Source organism: Megalops cyprinoides, chromosome 17 (assembly GCF_013368585.1).
Source record: "Megalops cyprinoides isolate fMegCyp1 chromosome 17, fMegCyp1.pri, whole genome shotgun sequence".
In the NCBI taxonomy this organism is placed as follows: Eukaryota; Metazoa; Chordata; class Actinopteri; order Elopiformes; family Megalopidae; genus Megalops; species Megalops cyprinoides.
In genome coordinates, this window is record NC_050599.1 from 23,916,923 (window position 1) to 23,936,579 (window position 19,657).

Genomic DNA, 19,657 nt, shown 5'->3' on the forward strand with positions numbered 1-19,657 from the left:
AACTCCCCACCCACCCCCAAAGTCCCTGCGCCGTAACTAACAGCGGGGTCCCATTAGTGTGCTTCTAACTTTAGACAGGGGGGGTGGGCGTGGCTCCTGCCTGTGATGCGTGATGAGGGAGCAATAAGAGCGGGATGGGGTGCGCGAGGGTGAGCCGGTGGGGCGCCCTGATAAAAGGGCAACAATAAAACGATATGCTGACATACATCACCCTGACAGGGCCGGGGCTTATCTGGGAACGCAGGCCCTGTATGTGCATTGAAATGGATATGAAAGGAGAGGCCTGGCACCGACAAGAACCGCACTGTTATCATGTTTGAGGACGGGTGAAATGTTTCGCAGGGAGATGTCACTTTCACAATAATAACCAGAGGAGGAAGATGAAGACGGAAGGGGAGAGAGTACGCTTCCTTTTTTCTTCTCAGGGGTGGACGCAGCCCGATGCCCCCCAGTGCGCGTTTGGGTTTTGGTCCGATTTCACCGGGCGGTTGAGCAGAGTGTCGAGAACGTGTTTGAACTGTCTACGAGATCTGAGAGCAGACAGCAGCGGTACAGAGCCCTCACATTCTGAGCAGACCTCTCTTGCTTTGCTTGGCTGAACTGAAAAGGATGAGAATTCAGACAAAATTTGCTCAGCTCTCCCTTGCCTTGGAGGGTCTGAGTGCCAGGCACTGTCCCTGAGGCAACGTCACCTAGAGCGTTAGACTGAGAGAATAACCCCCGAGACAAAAACAATGACACGAAGACAATAACACTGAGGCTGTAACACTGAAACAATGACACCGGTGAAAAAAGATGACATGATAGCACTGACACTACAACCCTGAGAGAGGAACACTGATAAAAGCAGATACAAAGACTCTGATACTACAACACACCATGAAAAGGCTTGACAATATCTCTCAGAAAAATAGGTTTTGTTTAAAAACAAAGGAGTGGGGATGACAAAAATGTTTAATGTATACAGGCAATTGTAAAAGGGATAAAATGTGTAAAACCAAGGTGTAAAAACAACTCCCCCGTTTTTAAATTTTCTCCTCCCAACCCACCTCTCTTTTATTACCTGGTGGGCACAGCTAATCAATTAAGCAATTACCCAATTACTCAATGCCTTTCCAGCTTTCACACACACACACACACACACACACACACACACACACACACACACACACACACACGTTGTCATGATTTGAACTGCTGAAGGTTAAAAATGCTGATAAAACTTAATATTGCAATCTTTGTACACATGGCTCCTCTGTACGCACTAATCTCTGACTGCACACAAATACACATTCAGACCAAATAAAAACAGGATGAAAAAGTGTCCAGAGTGAAGATTGCATCTTTACGCACACGGAGACCACAACGCAGCTTCAATAACACCAAGACAGTAATACACTGAAATAACAGTTACTGTTTGCAATCTCCTCACGTCTCATGCAAGCATGCTCCCGGTCTGATATGTCAGAGCTGGCACAAAGAGAGCTTCCTGAATGTGGAATAAACCTTTTGAAAAGACTGAGGACCGGCTGATTCTGTCTCCTGTTTGTCATTATTGCTGGCGAGCCAGCCAGGATAGAGATGAGGGACAAAGGATGGAGATCAAAGAGAAAAGGAGGGAAAGAAACAGCTTACAAACAAACAGCACGCCCCATCCATCCATGATTTCTGGAACCAAAGTAATCCTGCCTCATCCCTGTAACACTTTGAAGTGAGGTGCATTAGGGGAAAAATGAACTGGAAAGAATGAAATAACCTGCACGGGGTTAATACTGACTATCAACAGTACTGTTCCTGTAGAGCTCTGCCACTAACTGTGATAGGCTGGGGAGAGCTGTGCCTGAGAGCTTCCTGTTTTTATACTGATGATATCAGTGAAACATCTCATGTAAAAAAGCATTGAATACCCCCATGCCAGAATTTAGGAACTGTTGGCAGACACTGATGGATCAAACAGACAGATATATACATAAGATATATTTTCTGTATCCTCTCACTGTGTATTTGTGTCTGTGCATGTGAAAGTCTGTATATCCCTGTCTACAGTTTGATAACGGGGGTATAATTTTGTCAGTATTTTTGTTAGTATTTATATATAATAATAAATATAATAATAGTATAATAAATTAGTTGCCAAATGTCCTGTATGCCCTTCTCATTGCAAAAATGTGCCAGGGACCTCTCAATTATAACAAAGAATGTAGTGAGAGAATGGCAGTGAATTCAGCAATTGCTGTAGTCATTCACTGAAGTTATTGTGGGGTAACAGTAATGCTTTGCATTTCAAACTTTAAATGACAGTTTTAAAATTCTGGGATTGATTTTATTTTGCTGATATGTTTCATAAGCAGCGGGCAACAGGAAAGTCCAGATGTAGCCACAGGAGAGTAAACACTATTGAAGTGGTAAAGGGTCACCGATGATTTGGAATGAAGGTGTCTACTCAATGATCATTTCAAAAGAGGGATCACACTTAGAAAGTACTCCTTCCTGCTTTCTTTCCCCTTTTCACACTCTCCCAATATTCTCCAAAACCAAATTAATTTCAGAAGCGTGGGCTGTGTAGGGAAGTGCACTCAAAGCCTTACATATTCATGTCCCACAAGGAATTATAATGAGCAATTTTTTGCATTAAAAAAAATGTTCAGAGTTAGATTAATCATTTGACGTGAGACGTCATCGTTTGCGAGGCTTGTACCATAAGTGACGGTGAATATTCCCAGCGGACCTGTTATTACCCCTCATCAGACGAGAAGTGCTCCATCGCTGTGGTAACAGGCCACCCGATGCGTTGTGGCCTGTCGACCCTGTCAGGCTGCGTCTCCCGGGGGGGCCTGTCGGGGGCGATATTGCTCCCGATTTGACAGGCCTGACACCATTGGACAAGATTAAAGAGATTACATACGGTCTCAACTGGCCTCTCACTGAGGCCCAGCGCTGATTCCTGTCAGTGCCAATGATAACCCCAGATGGCAGTGCGCAATGCGTCCGGAAGGTCTCCCAACCTTACCTGTCACTCCAAAGGGCAAACAATCGGAGTGGAGCAGTGGGCCGGTCCTCGGAGAGCGTGCGGTGAAATAAAATATGACTAAAGCAGCACTGGTTTGAGCAGCCACCTTCCGGTCTTCAAGGGTTTTTTGCTCCTTAAAAAATCAAATATTCTAACCCTGAACCCCCACCATAGATATACTTAATTTCCTCCATTTATATAATGATATGATTTATATGATGTCCATTTGGTTTGAAACAGTACTGATGTGTGCAGAAACTGAGTGTACATGAATGAGTGGCTTAAAGTACCTAGAAAGGGGTTAATTAATGTCCATTAATGTCCCTGTAGGGGAAAATGGAGAAAGGCAGCTGTTAATAGTGTTGCTTTCAGGTGTAGGGGACAAGGGAGCTGTTTCATCAGTGTTACCTGAGGCTATGTTATGTGGGAAAAGGGAGGCGTTTAATCATTATTGCTGCAGGGGGCAGGGAGCGAGGGAACAGTTTCATAAGTGTAGCCATAAGGGACGGGGAACGAGGGAACAGTTTCATAAGTGTAGCTGTAGGGCTTAGGGAGCAAGGGAACGGTTTCATTAATGTTGCTGTAGGGGTGTAGGGAGCGAGGGGGCTGATTGGAATACAACAGAACAGTTGGAGGGATATTCATCAAGCAATCTCTGACACCTGACCACAAAGCCCAGAGCAGAGTTGATAAGACAGTCATACTCTGCTTTAGACATTTCCTGTTTAGCTTTGTTAATTTGGTGTAATATAAGTATATAGTTTGCACTGAGACACGAACCCATGTTCAGGGAACAATCAAACAGCTGACTGACTCAGTAATGCCCCTGGCGTTAGCATAGTCTGCACCCTCTCTGCCAAGAGCACAATTCATAGACTCCTGTCAGACATTTTGGCAATGTCAAATGGAGATCACGGTTAATGAATCCGGCATGGGATTTCTGAGAGATTTAAAGTGGCGGGAGACTAAACACTTCCATAATTAGCATTTAAATGAGACTGGTGTCAAGGCTGTGCAATTACAGATGAACTGTCCCATAAGAAGCATACAGTCAAAACAGGATTCATTCCCTTTAAGAAATGTGCAAAGGAAACAGGTCTGTTAGTATTCATTAGAGTGGGTGTGATTCATTTACAATCATGTGAGACAAAAATGAATATGTACAAGCTGGTGAGAAATTACCTGAAAAGTTGACTGCAGTTTTCCTTATGTAAGTGTACGCAGAAACTCCAGGCTACATTTGAGTGTCTCCTGTTGGATTATTAATATACCTTTTCTGTAAAAAGTGACAGCAGCCTGCCAATTCATTTCTGAGAGCGAATATTGATGCCTTTTTGCCCACACCAGAATTACAGTGTAACCCTGAAATCCAAATGCTTTCCAGTCTCTGACTGCTGAAAGTTCCACTGTCTGAGCATATCTGTGACTGACTGTTCTGTTCAACAGGGAATACCATAGCACACCAACAGACTGTCAATCATTTTAGTTTAACCAATCACTGCAAACCAGCTTCAGTTCCACTGTGGAACTACATCAGTTTGTAGATTATTAAATAAATTCCATACAATATGTAACTAGCCTACACACTCGTTCTACAGTCACTGGTGTCATACAGTTCTGAATACATTTGGATGCATGCAAGTTGCCTTGGATTGCCTGCATAATAAATCTTCAATAATGATAATTAATGGAACCAGTTCTGTTTTAATCAACACATACATCTCAGACAAAGTATTCCTATCACAATAATGCTGCTAATGATTCATAATTTATTACACTGCTTAATACTGCCTGCCTGTGGAATGCATAATCATACAGGATATGCAAATTACATAGTGGTGGAATTTATCAAAAGTTGTGACAGGATTTGATTAGTCTTCCAAACAACAAAATTGATTTTTATTCACATTAGCTTCTGTTCAGGACATTTCTTATTTGACTGATGTGCTTTTATAAGGCCAAACATTATTTATTCATCACAATGGTTTAATTTATGAAAAATGTGTGACCTCTTTGAAAGCAAACCTTTGATTCTTTGCACACAAATAGCAATAAATCTGTAATAGCCATCCACGACAAGAAGTCAATTCAAATGCCATAGTAACAACAATGACTGTTTTTTTTAATCCTTTGGGTCCTAGGGCCACTCCATTGGCTCTTTTGTTATTATACTTAACAAACTTCTGCTGTTTGTAACAGCATGTTACTACTCATGTGACATAATTGTATTCCAAGAGGCCCTGGCCAGCATTTAGTGAATTTCAAAATAAATCCAATAAGTTAACATCTTGCTTCATAGGTCTTACTCATTTACAATAAAATATCAAAACCCATTTTATGAAAAATATTTTTTTTCTGTACCACACACCTGGTTAGGCCCTTAAACATGTCACTTGCAGAACCACCTCACTACAGCCCTCTAACAATGGATCCCAATCCATGTCATACACAGTTCTGCCAGACCTGTCTCATTTTTTTTTTTACCTCTGTCCAATGCCTTTGAAAAAATTAAATGCCAAATGAAGCAACCAGACACTAATCTAATGCTAATCTGTGAAGACCAAATGGTTATCAGAACCCTGCCAGAAATGAACTCTGTGTTTGTTTTCCATCAGAGATGGCTGGCCAAAAGAGGAAAACTCTTTGTGAGGGCAAAACTTGTGAAAATGAATCCCCATCCACCCGTGGCGCTCTAGCAGATCATTTGTCAAACGGTCACTGTTTGGTGCTCTGACAAATGGCCTGGCACTGGGTATTCCGCTCGGCTGCTGCGTGTGCCATGAACACAGCAGACAGACCACACCTTCTGCAGCTGATTTACGAGCCCAGGTGCTGCTTGTTATCCTGGTGCCTCCACAACGCATCAGGTTTCATTTCAATTATGCAGGAGGGACATAGTTCCTCTTCACAGTGGTTGAAGAGGGTTGAAATGTCCAATGAAAAAGTATGGGTGAGAAGGCATTGGTCTCACAAAGGAAGGTTCATTATACAGTGGAGCAACCAGAGCAACATCTATCAGGAGGTGGGAAAAGCAGATGCTGACAGAAATGCAATTTAAAGACAAAACAGTGCAGTATTGATTACCCTAGATCAGCAGAAAGAGAAGTTGATCTATGGCACTGATGAATAAAATAAACTGGCAATCACTGGTTCAGCCATACTACCCAACTGCCACCACACCAATGTATTGTTGTCCGAAAAGCAGTTTTGTCCAATGACTAGCATTATAAGCAAAAAGCTTTTCTTGGTGACCTGTCAAAGCATATGGGCACAAGAGCACATTTCCTGCGTTTTTTTTTAAATAATAATATTCAGAATGTTTGTTATAACTATATGAGACAGTGTCATATGAGATACATATGAGACTGGTCTGACTCGTTTAAAAAAAACACACCAATAATTACACCTATAATATTGTCAGAAAAATCATGGTGTGTTTTGTGTCTATTATCTTTAACAGAGCGTTTAGACGATTCTGTTCTGACGATTCTCATCTGACAATCATTTCAGCTTGCAGTTTTCCAATTATTGCCCCGACGAGACCACTTTGCAGGTCCAAGATTCGAGCGCCTTCGATAGAGAGAATACGTCATTAATGTACGACAACGTACTATCACGTGGGTTAAGGTCAAAGGCAGCAAATTGAATAAGGAGAAGATGGCTGCTTCCTCAAGGAAGGTGTTTGAGGTGTTCGTTTCTAAAATACCATGGACCATAGCAAGCAGTAAGTTTTCCTGTTGTTTATACTGTACAGTTAATTATAACAGAACGGTGCAATGAATTCGATTTTGTAAGGATCCACATTTTTTCAGTAAATGCGGTGTAAAAATGCTAAATGCTAGCTACAGCGTGTTAGTTAGCTAACCGGCTAGCATGGGAGGTTAATGGAAGGTGATAAGGCGTTGTGGGACGGATAGTTAGGTAACTATTCAGCTCAAATGTACCTACTATCTGTCATGCGTGGGGAATAAGATATACTTGATGCTGGCAAGCTTGTACCTTGTTCGCGGCTGTTCCGTCAGTGTAGGTGGCTTGCTCACTGGATAAAAGTGCAGTAATTCTGAGTTATGATAGGTAGAGGCTGCTATGTACCGTTAGCTATCATGTTTATATTGTTTTTGATAGTAGCAAGATATCTAGTTAGTGACGCCTTATAGCCTGCTATAGCAAGCGCTGGCAGGTGAATAACGATCTGGTCTAAGTAAATCATGTTTGGAGTGTATTACGCCAGTGTGGTCTAGGACGCACAAATCCGACAGTGGCGAAACGGAAGAGTATTCGCCACCTGTTAAGATACCTGACTATAACAGCTTGGGCAACATATTAAATGGATTTCTTGCTCTAGGGGAAGTGAAGGAGTACTTCTCGCAGTTTGGCCAAGTCAAGAAATGCCTGCTTCCTTTTGTAAGTACACACTTCGCTAATTCAGCGAGATTCCGCCCTTGAGGATGTAGCGTGTGCAGATCTGGTTCTCATTGTTTTGTGTTGTAGGACAAAGAGACCGGTTTCCATCGGGGATTTTGCTGGGTTGGCTATGCCACCGAGGAAGGTGTTCAGAATGCGCTCCAGAAAGAGGCACATCTTCTAGAGGGTTCGCGGGTATGTTCTTAACTCGCAGGCCGGGAATAACCTTTTGTCACATCATGGCACAATAGTAAATGAACTTTTTTGTCTCTTTCAGCTTCAAGTGCAAAAAAACAGAAAACCAGGTGGGACCCAAAGACAGAACAGGGATAGTGATGGCAGCTGAACCCTGTTGGAATAGATATGTTTGTGTTGTAAAACTGTGACATGGAATAAATTATACACTGTCAAAACATTACTGTGTGAAATATTTATTGAATAGTTATACTGTACAGGAGGTGTCAGGTACCTCAGCACCAATTAGGAACTTAAATACAGCATCAAAAGTGCAAAGTGGCCATTTTAGGTTATAACATGAAAAGTCTAACCCATATAACAAGGTTCCTGAAAATACATGTGGGCTCTTTTATGGCATGCTGACCGCATGCCAACACCTTTCAGACTGAAAGCATAAACACATTCAGAAATAATTGCACACCTCTCTGATGTCCACTGCTTGTCTCAAATGCCAAGGCAAAAAAAAGCCTCCAAGGCACTTCTTGTCATGGTCGTAGTCGTTGGAGTGCCTGCTGGTGGATGGCCTCTTGGTCCCCCTGTACTGCTTGGCCTCCTCCAAGCACTCGTCCAGACCGAAGGGGTTCTCCTTGAACTGGACCGGACCCTCCCTGCACGGGCTGTTATTGGTACTGGAGAACACCCGGTCTGGTACAAACCTGAGCAGAGTGAGAAGGGCTCTTGGACTGCATGCATGTCCTGAGACTGCTGGAATTTGCAATGTTTAACTCCTTAGCTGAGACCCTTTTCCAGAGTTACAGCAGACAGATCAACCATTTATGCACCTGAACATTTGCTAATGCATTTCAGATTAATCAGATCATTGTTGTACATGTCCTTGCCTGCATTCTTGCTGGGCCTGTAGATGTTCTGGGCCACCTGAGAGGACAAGCTAAGATATGGTAAGTCACAGCCATATGAATATGAAAGTACACCTTTACATAAGGTCCTTCCTTCACCAGCCACAGCAAGAGAAGCTAGACCAGGGGGTCATTACATGACAGTGAATGAACACCTGACAAAGCATTACTGGGTAATTATTTAAATTACAGTTTCATTGGGAGCAACCAATGTATGCAAGTTAGGGGAACATATCAGTCAGAAAGGTCAAAAACATAACAGTCTATATTGGATAGGGCTTTGATGTACAGAATGACACCATACTGATTATGTCTTTAACATGGTAATCACATCCATGAGGAATATGCCCTCCCAGCAACTTAATAACCCCAAGTCTCTTAAATAAATGAAGCAGTATGTCAGAATGTGAGGTCTTCCAGAGTGTGGGAGAGTGGGCAGGACCACACCTGCTTGTGAGTGATTGGTAGAGGCTCTGGAGATGTTCCGGTCATGCTGTCTCTCTTTCCTCCCTTCATGATGGATCTCGTTGTGCTCCCTTGCCTGGCTGCCCTCAAAACCTGGGGAAAAAGGGAACCAATCAGCAGAGGGGACCGGCATCATGTTTCTGGGCTAGCACTCTACTCTGAACATATCAGCACTTCCTTAATGTTTATCTGAATGACAGTAATTTCATGGTAGACCACCTATATCATGCATCTGCAATATGTGATGTATATTTATTTGCCTCAGTTCAAGGGTGCTTTGAGTCACCATCACTTATTTCATGTGCACAATTAACCCAAAAGCTCCTCTGCCTGTCATACTTCTAACAGTGCAATGACATTACAAAGTGCCAGGACGGCGGACCAAGCTGGATGTCACTTTTCTATGGACGAGCATGCAACTCTGCATTCTGTGCACGGTCCCAACTGCAGTACAGGAGCACTGAAATTGACTTGTGTTCCATTACCAATGCATGGCTGCAGTGATGTTGCAATACAATTCCATGTGAAGAATTTACATTTAAATTGCTTTGAAGCTGGATCTACAGTAAGAATGACTCGCACCATTCCCAGGGTTTCTGTGCTCTCCCAATGGTTAGTTAAAAAAAAAAAAAGTGTAGGTGCTAAGGGAGTGCCTGACACACCTCTGTCCCCATGGCCTTTGATTCCCGTCCTCCGGTCTCAGGCCATCTGCGCCAGCTCTCTCAGCTTCTCCTTCCTCTCCTTTTCCTTCTGCGCCATCTTCCTCTCCACCTGGCCTCGCACCTCCACCACCAAGCCTACAGCTGAAAGAGAGGGCACAGAGACCTTAGTGCCCCGTCTTGGTGTAGAGGGCCTCCGCCGGTTTGGCGAAGTTCTCGTTGATGTGGAAAGTCTCCATGCCCTAGCTGTCAGCCGCCCACCGCTTGCCCAGTGGAATGGTGTAACCCTAGAGAGAGGTTAAAGAACCAAGCTGAATGCATCTGCCTTTTACAGACCGTAAAATGAGGTCAGTGAAGAGCTTCCACTCCTCTCAGCATTAAAAGATGAGATTAAATGCGGAGGGGAACCTGAGGTGTACCCAGGCATTCTTCCAGTTTGAAACGCATGGTTGGATTTTCCACTCTTGCTGCTCCTTTATGGTCATCTGAAAGGACAGAGAGCATTGTCGAGCATTGCTCTGGGTTATAAATGGTCACTCTCTACCATTGACTTTCGTTTGACAAACAAACACAGAAATGGATAGAGAAAATGTTTCAAAATACCACCAGGCTTTTCACAGTGGTGGTTTGTACTGTGGAAATAAGCCAGTGTGGTGCCCTTCATAGGAACTTTAGCGGGCACTGAACCACCTCTGAGGTTCACATCATGTACTGTGCCCGGGCCTGCTTATCTGTGGTGTGCACTGGCATGGCTGCCGCTATGTTCTGGGAGATCACCTTCTTCAGGGCCGCTCAGGTCAGAAAACAGACCGGTTTCACCTCCATGCCTCCCCATCCTATGATCACACCTCACTCACTGCCTCTTCATCTAGTCTCTGTAGGTCTGGTGCATCATCAGCCAGGATGTCTTTGGAAGCAAATCTGTGTACTTGCTGAATATGACCTGCAAAAATTGCCAGAAAGATAATGTCATATTGTTTCTGAAGAAAATGGCAACAAAAAATAATTCTCCCAGTTAATTCAGTTACAGCAAGTTTTGATGGCCACAAGCACATGTGGTCAGCTTTAGTGACGGAGTGACATAAAAACAGCCCAGCAACTTTCTTCATGGTGCCTTGTATTTCCCCTGGCCCTTTCCATTTAAATGAATACAATTCATAAAAAAAACAATTACCAAAGTTAACTTCTATTAAAGTTAAATTTAAAGTTAACTTTAACACAAGTTAACATTGTATGTAGTTAAACAATTAGATAATGGTTTAGTTCCACTTTTGCTTCAAATGTATTGTGTCGAGTAGAGGTTTTAAGGTAATGAACTTATGTGCAAGAGCTGGTAGCAAACCCTACTCTCCCACTTTACAGTGCATCGGCATATAACTTAAACTACCAGTGATACCATGCTTCCTAGCAGGTGTGATTGTGGTATAACAATCTCCTTTAATCAAGTGCATCCCTGTGCTCCCACCAGTGAATGGGAGGTTTTTGTGGAGGCCATGAGCTTATAATAAGGTACTTATACTTATTTAAGGTACTTTCTGTATAATCATAGTTCCGCATGGAACTTTGAACCTGCTTTAGAATTACATCAGAGTTTTGGTCAGTTTGGTTCCAGCACCAAAGTTTCTCCCTCACTCTCAACACATAAAGAACTGTAATTTCAGCAATGAAACTTTCATTTAGCTTTGTTTTAATTTAGCATCCAGCCAGCTAGCATACTACGAATGAATTGCACAGCGTGTGATATGCAGTAAAATGTGGTCACTTCACAGAAGCAAATTTGCCTGGGCAAGCTAGCAACGTAATTAACGTCAGATGATGAGCAACCAAGATTAGATGTCACATTCGTAGAAAACTAACTTTAGATACCTTAGTTCATTATCTATCTATCTATTGTACATTTGGCATTACAAATAAGCTTACTCTACCGACCAAGTTAGCTGCCTTACTAACACACCGGTCTGTCACCTTTAGGAATGGCAAATATTGTTTTTAAATTCAACATTGCAAAAATCAGCGTTAATGAAGTGTCTTGAACGTGTTCTAGCCAAGCTGATTAGAACGCCGTCGCTTGCTGGCGACCAGCAGTATCTTTACCTGGGAACACGTAAAAGCACTCTTCTCCATTCACAAGCCAAACTAGGGTATGGTATATAGACTATATATACCATATATAGGGGGGGCTGGGATTGTGGGTGAATCCGTGCTATGTTTGGAAGGTGCTTAATTAAGTGTGTCTTACTTTCCTTTTCTTCACATTGTGCAGTTAGGATTAGGTGATGAAGTGCTGCTGTCTCATCCACTTACAGACTGTGGTGTGAATGCAATCTGTGCATTCCCGGTCACCAGGCTGTGCTCTCTGAGTCTGAAAGCTGTCAAACATTGTCTTTGCATGATAGCTTTCTTTGTAGACAGATAATCATCTATATTATACTGTCTTTCTCAGGCCCCATGGAACTCAGGTGTGCTTTGTGTTGTGTGTGTCCCAACAGGTCATGCAGTTTTTCTTGTGATATAATTTGGTTACAGATGCTCATATTGTCAAGCAGACACAAGTCTAAATTATGTCATGCTTAGTTTGGGGATCAGAACTAGTCTCACTGCCAAATTTAAGGAGATAGAAGTATTATCCCATATGTGTTGTAATGGTAAACGACCTCCAGGATCAGGGCTTCTAAACCCTGGTCCTGAAGGGCCACAGTATCTGTAGGCTCCCATTCCAGCCAAGCACTTAACCACCTGATTCAGCTAATCATTGATTAGAGTGGCTTCCTTCCCCAGATCTGATACAACATTAGTGGCTGAGAGTGAAAAATCAGCTACACTGAAACCCCTCAGGAGCAAAGCTGTGTTATCCTGCATTAGATAAGAAGCTGAATCCCAAAATAGAAATGTGTTTTTTAAGTCATATCGGGCATCTCTGGGCCATTAGTACTGGGAAACTGGAAATGTGTATCAGTGAGCGCTGTCATGGTTAAAGGCTCTGGAGGAGAGGTGACGGTCGCAGCGGGATGCTGGAACTTGCACAGCTGTTGTGCTATTGAATTCAGTGATGCGTATGGGTCTCTGTGTAATTATGAATGTTCCTCTTTGTCAGTCATCTCTGTGCTCCCCAATGATTGGACCAGCTGTTCTGTTGGGGTTCATAAGCTTCAATTATAGGGTGATGACTTTTGCAGTGCATGAGATTATCACGTTCACACAAGGTAGCATGGGGGACAGATCTGAGGGTCCTTTTTCAGTCTGTGCTTCGAAATTTGAGCTGAGCTTTAGAGTGACTTTTTCTTCTTTCCTCCTCAGGTCCGGTGTTATCAGCATTAGGAATGTGCTGTAACTGAGTGGTAAGCTGCTCTCTGTTCTTGTTGGATTACAATAAATGTTTATTTTGAGAGCCTCCTGTCAAATTTAGGGAAGATAACATGGTCATTTCCACAAGCCCCCTGAACAGTGTTTTTATTGTTTTCATTTTAAATGCTTTTTATGTATCTTTTCATTTTAAAGATTTGAAAGTAAGAGAAGTAACTTTTTTGGGGCGGGAGTTTGACTCTCCCAGCGTGTGAAATGCCAGACTTGAATTGCTTTGATTTTGTCATTTAAATCTCAGCAGTGGCCGCGTGGGATGTGGTTTCCGCCTCGAATTCTTAAAACGCGCCTTGACGGGTGAAGTCGATAACTGACGCCGTGAAGTGGCAGAGTGGAGGCGGGGAATGCTTTTTGGAGATGGCGAAACCGCTCCTCTCCCCGCCGGTGGCTCTCAGCGGTGCCCGCTCTGGCCCTTTTCGCACCGATGACCCCACTGCTGGCCGATCGATTGGCGGGGCTGCTTTACAACGCGACAGGAGAGGCAGTTCTCTGCTGCGATCGCACCGTTTCCAGCCACCTGGGAGACACGAAGCGCCGCAGTTAATGCGGAGAGGACATTGGCCATTAGCCTCCGCTAAAGCAGCCACAAGAGAACTGCAGTTATCCCGCAGCCTCACCTTACGTGCCTGCTCCCTTTTACCACAGCGATGCCAGCGTGAGGTACTTCATTGTTCAGAAATAATCGGCTCCCTCCACGAAGGAATATAATAATTCTCAAAGCACATGAATACCACGTCAGAAACTTTCAAGAGATGCATATAAAACGGCAGCACTTTACAGCTAACGCTGCTGAATTTCAGCGTGATTGTTGCTGTGCTCTTTGTTTCTTTGTAATGAGCCACACTGAGGAAAGTTCGGGTAATTATTTTTACATTGCCATATTACCACATTCTTACAGTATCGTTATTCCTTTATCTTTCGCTATAAAGCACATGCAAAAGATGATTCCTCACTGTTTTCACCTTCCAAATGGATGGCTTAAAATGGATTATGATCGTAGTCCACACACATGAAAAATGCAACAATGAATGAAGGTCTGAAAGAGAAAATTTGGTGGAAAATGTGTAAGGAACAAAAACATACTCTTCTGATACGAACCATATGAACCTGTTTTCTCAATGACCTTTTATTTATTTATTTATTTATTTATTTTTTACCTTAACTGGAAAAAGCAGAGTGATTTACCTTAACTGACAAAAAAAAACTAATAATCCTCTTGTGAAGTCAGCTGAGTACCTAGATCTATAAATGCCAGACCTAGTGTACATTGGTCAAGACATCTAACTTTAAATAAAAATACTTATTTTTGGAGGTAAACATCAGTGTACAGGTATTTATATTGCCGTTGTCCACTTTCACCATGTTCCCATCAGAAATTTGGATGTGCATGTGTTTTTTTAAGAAGCAGTCATTATTTTAATGAGGGAATATTGCAACCTTGAAAATCTGGCTGCATGCCTTGGACTTCTGAAATGGCAGACTAACGTGCTGTGTGGGGAAAAGATATTATTCAAGTGACAGGTGTTAAAAGGGCATGCCATAAATGATCTGTCACATTCGTGTGGAAGAGTAAGAGAATAGTTTTCAAATACCCAATCATCTTTAGATCCTTCATCCAGTTTCTTTTTAACTTTTGGTATGGGGTGGCAGTGTAGCATAATAGTAAAGAGCAGGACTTGCAACCAAAAGGTTACCAATTCACTTCCTCGCTGGGGCACTGGTATTGTACCCTTGGGCAATGTACTTAACCCAGAAATGCCTCAGTAAATATCCAGCTGTGTAAACTGGTAACATGTAAAAAATTGTAACCTGTATAAGTCACTCTGGGTAAGAGTGTCTGCTAAATGCCAGTAAAAAACTAAATGACTACTCAGTTTTCATAGAATTGCTTGAATTTTTCTGAGTGGCTTTGCAGAATAGCAGCCACGGACTCATGTGATTGTAGATATCATTAGGGAGTAGTTAATAAGTTTGTGGGGGGTAGTTTATAAGTACCTTTATATCAGCCCTTTGATATGAAATGTTGTAGGGTTAGATGTACAGTATCTATGGCCTGGTACTGTATAAGACCCCCTATGGTTCCCCCATACTCCCCCTTCAGGAGTGAAGAAAAAGTGCATTAAGGCGGCTCTCTGACATCATTCTCTCCTTGGAAGCCACCTTTTTACGCACTGTCAACATGTGGCTTTGATGAGAGTCGACACAGAGGTGGTACCGCCGCGGGCGATGTCAGCTTGAGAGCTGGGAGAAGTGTGAGCAGAATTAGGAAACAACAACAGCATCCTATTCGTGGGTCTTTCAACGACGTCTCAACATCCCGGAGGAGCTGCTGGATCCAGAAATAGGAACGTGAAGAAGTCACTTGTGTAACTTCCTGACGCAAATCTGCTGAGGCAGTTCTTGCTCCACCCCCCACACATGAACCCCACAAATCCTGTTAGCGACAGGAGAGTGAAGCTTCATAATATGCACCCTATAATGGGCGGAGCCATCACTCCCTGTCAAGGATCCCTTGATCTGAATCAATTGTACTGCTTCTCTGTGGGGAGCCTTTTAATTGGTTTATACCAATCATTAGATGATAGCATATGGATGCTCCGCCCATTATGGGGTAATCTGCACAAAGTCTCACCCTCCCTTCCCTAGATCCTGCTGCAGTCCCCTGTCCTTCTCCTGGCTGTCATTCAAAGAAATACCTTTTCCTGTTAAAATATTTGCTGCCATCAGGAAAGAGGCATAACAATAATCACCTCTTTAATGCTCTTAAAATGGTTGTTTCCTCAAAGCCTGCACTGCTTGGACCATTTCCCCTTATAAGCATTGCATACCTGCCCCTTTGACCTGTGACAGGTACCAGGCTAGCCTGGGGCCTGGTGGTGCAGCACCCTTGGTGTGAAGCTTACAGACAGAGAGACCTTCATTCCTGGTCATCCTAGGTGTCTCGTGAGGCCTGACTCTCAGCAGATTAAGATGGAAACATTGCTAATTTGTTAGGAGAGGCAGTATTTTCCTGTTGGAGAAATATTGCTTGAGCTAATAATGATATTGTCCCATTCTAGATTGTAACATAACACATAGAAACTCAGAGCACTCTACGTTTGGAATTAGTGAATCAAAACCAAGACTTATTTGAAAATGTTTAAAAAAGCAAACACTGATATCTTTGTGTAGTTTTATTTTCAAAACTGAGATAGCTTATACCAAGTACACAATGTTATCACTTACATCACTTACATTGACGTAATGAAGAAATTGTCTGTTTTGCTTGAGTAGACCAATGGCTCTGTACTTCAGCTTTATAGAGCATCCCTTCTCCTTTGAGTGGAATCCTGCTTTGCCTAATGTAGAGGCCACTAATGTGTCATACCATAATGTTTGTGCACTAAATATTCTCCCCTCTTGACTCAGGCCCTGGGGTTTTGAGGAAGCAGAGGCTGGCAATTGACTGACAGGAAAACACACTACCCTTTGTGTGTACTAGCATTGACAACAGCCACAGCAAGTCCCTATGTGCCTTTGAACTCTTTCCACCTGCCTAAACAGTCATGTAATTTCCACTTCATAAAAGGCCAAGGCTTAACTTAACTCAACAACTGGGCCAGAGTGACCTTGACCGTGGCAACTGGGCCATAGCAACTGGGGCCATATGATTTCCCATTATGGTAAGGGATGGGCTCCAGGGAGATGTTGTTCCCAAGCACAGATCCAGGATCAGGTGACCTAGCCTGAATCTTGGCCCCAACTCTTTTTTATTCTGAGCTCAATACAAGTGTATTTTTACCTGCATTATTACCATTTACATGATCATTGTAAAGCTGATGAATTTTCTGAATGTGCAAAATGCATGGTATTTGTCAACAGCACCTGAGTGTTTCAATACTTTGTTTTCAGTCCTTTTAAAACTTAACATTATAACCCACACCATCAAATAGTATTTTCAGTTTACACATATTATGTAGGACTATTGCATATATATTCCAGATATTTTAACATATTTGCCTGATTCATGACTAAATAATACTCTTAATCATTTGTATTTTTACATTTTAGTAACCATAATGATTTCATGATATTAGATATTTAATTCTTTCTTTCCAAACCTCAGACAGAAAGTTCCATTCCATTTGTCAGTTGTTTGAAACCATGACAGACCTAAGCTAAGCCTAAAATAAAAAAGAGACAGTTTCTTCCTGTTTTTTTTTCTCCCTCTGTCTCATGATCTTCCATTCTTCTCTGTCGAGAATGATTAAGTTCTTGTTGTCGCAGGTTAGTACTCCAAGGAAGCGAACCTCGTGGCCTTCTGGGGGGGTATTTATGCATGAGGGGGTGGAAGGGAGAGAAGAACAAAACAGCAAATTGGGTCATCTCTCCTGTCTGCTGTGGTATAGCCAGGCACAGTGGGGCACTGAAGATACATTAACAGAACAACAACCACAGACTCGAGGAAGGCATCAATTTTCTGGGCCCATCTGAGCACACCTGACAGTAAGTGTGATGTGAAAATAAATGTGTGACCTCCTGAGAACTTCATGTGTCCAGGCTAGGGGGTCAGGGATTCCTCTCTTCCCTACAAAAAGTTTGCTGGTTTGTCTGAAGGAACTTATTCATATCTGTTTACCTTTAAGTATCACCACTGTTCCAGGTGCAAATCGGTGGTTAAAGATACAGGTGGGAAATGATTGCTCTCTGTCGCACATATCTGCTGGTTTCATTTCCTGCACAGTTTGGTTTATCAAACAGCTGTGTTCCTTTTCTTTTTGTTTTCTTTTTCTTTTCTTTATTAAGAATATTTCAACCTAGTTTGGAATCAGCAAATGTACATTAGTCTTTTCTCGCTTTGGAGTGAGACAAGACTCACTCAGGAGTGCTTATGCGACACAAATGCAGTCCTCCAATACACTCACATGCAGCCAGTGCCCGTTTTTCACACCACAAGGCAATGTGGCCAATGAATGAAGGATAGGTGTTACGCGACTGACGTCATCTGAGCAAAATGCAGGTGCCTGGGTAATTGAAGGATGCCCGAGAGTGGTGACATAAGGAAACCCTGACTGACCTACCCCTATCCTGGGCAGAATGAAGTCAATCTGTGGGCTCCCAGTCCTTGGTGGCAAGGCTGGTTTCACATCGGGGCTGTAACGCTGTGCCTACACTCAAGACGGGTGTCTTGCCAACTGGAGTACTTCAGAGGCCCCTTACCTCGCCTTTTTCCACGCGACGCACTTGTACAACTGGTACAACTGTACCAGGATTTTATATTTCATATATAAACTGACCCCTCACCCCATCTGTATTCCTTAACCATAGACAGACTGTAATTAATGATTCTGGGCTCTCTCCCTCAGGTTGGAGGGGGACCTGTGCAGCCGAGCTGGGAGCCAGCCGGTGAAATAGGTGTTGTTTCTCAGCGTGATTAATGCTGAAACCTACTGAAAGGGCGATGACCGCTCTGATTCTTCTTTCTTTAAAATCATTATTAAAACGAATAGCTCTTGAAACCACAAATTAATCAAGGTTTTCTCTGTTTGGAATTTTGGATTTTTGGATTCCTCTCTGGGCTGAGCCATTCCAGCTTGTTTTTTTTATTATTTTTTAAAAATTGTGTTATGTAAACAAAGGCAGACCTAGGCCCAGATGGCCCAGACATTACATCTAAAAACATGCATAATTTTGCCTGCACAGCTAGAAATCCCTTGAGAACAACTTGTTTTTGGAACAAAAAAAATGAACTTTAAATGACTTTTACCCATTTGCAGAGGTTCTGGGTACAAAATTAAAATGTAGAGTTCCTTTTATATTTGGTAAATAGAAAAAAATTATATTCATGCATATATAAAAGCAACTACTAATGAGTAAATTATGTATCAATAGATCAGTACTCACAGACAGCTGTGCTATACAGCCTCAGAAAACAGATCTTAAACAAATGACAGCCTTTAAACATATTTTTACCTGTTGGGTCAAAGACCCACAGGGGTTAAACTACAAATATATTCTTAGTAGAACAGACATATTTTCTGTGGTCCTTTTATAAAGCTTGTTATGATGCAACCATCACTTTTAAAATTGAAACCCAAGGACACTTCATTGGTTTTTGCTGTGTTATGTGATAAATGGTTGATGTCCTCGTCTTCTCACCTCTTCCAAAGTCACAGAAAGTGTCTCAAAGTCCTGGAGAGTAGAACATTTGCCGGCGTGGGCCCACCCCCTTTTGGTCCTGGCCTGTTCTGGATTGGTGGACTCCATCAGAGCCATCGGTGAACCCTCCTCCAGCACCTGGACCTCTCGGCACTCCATCCAAAACGAGCGGTTTGTGGCCCGGCCGATCCATCATGCTCAGGTAACGGGACAGGATCATTTTTCCACATTTCGGGTAAATTGTGGCTGATGAGAGACGAGGAGCGCCGCCGCCCGCAGACGGGTCATTTCCTCCACTGCCCTCTACTGTGGTAATTTACGTCTGCCGCTGGCACGCGGGCGACAGACTGTTTCCAACCGATCAGAGTTTTATGCCTTGGGAGAAAATGTAGCTTAGACTGGCCGCAGACTGAGCGCTTTCCTCCTCCCTCGATTGTCCTGACCTCTGCGTCTTGAACCTGCCACGTGGCGGCGACTCTTTCTCCGCTGTTGCTGTGAGAATCAGTGCGCATGTGACGGAGAGCTTG

The 19,657-nt window shown here is 42.9% G+C and overlaps 2 protein-coding genes across 2 annotated transcripts; one reads left to right on the top strand and one right to left on the bottom strand.

Annotated features, from left to right (window-relative positions):
* The first annotated feature begins 6,652 nt into the window (after positions 1–6,652).
* On the top strand, positions 6,653–7,829 carry LOC118792670 (SRA stem-loop interacting RNA binding protein). The gene is made up of 4 exons (XM_036550565.1): positions 6,653–6,734; positions 7,356–7,414; positions 7,502–7,609; positions 7,692–7,829. The coding sequence occupies exons 1-4, from the start codon at positions 6,668–6,670 to the stop codon at positions 7,758–7,760; spliced, it is 303 nt and encodes a 100-aa protein (XP_036406458.1). The 5' UTR covers positions 6,653–6,667; the 3' UTR covers positions 7,761–7,829.
* Positions 7,830–8,054: 225 nt separating this feature from the next.
* On the bottom strand, positions 8,055–19,289 carry LOC118791836 (uncharacterized protein T27F2.1-like). Its single transcript, XM_036549317.1, is given in 6 exon segments — positions 8,055–8,296; positions 8,956–9,066; positions 9,636–9,766; positions 9,804–9,919; positions 10,052–10,117; positions 19,131–19,289. Coding segments are annotated over 6 exon segments (825 nt in total).
* Between the last annotated feature and the right edge of the window lie 368 nt (positions 19,290–19,657).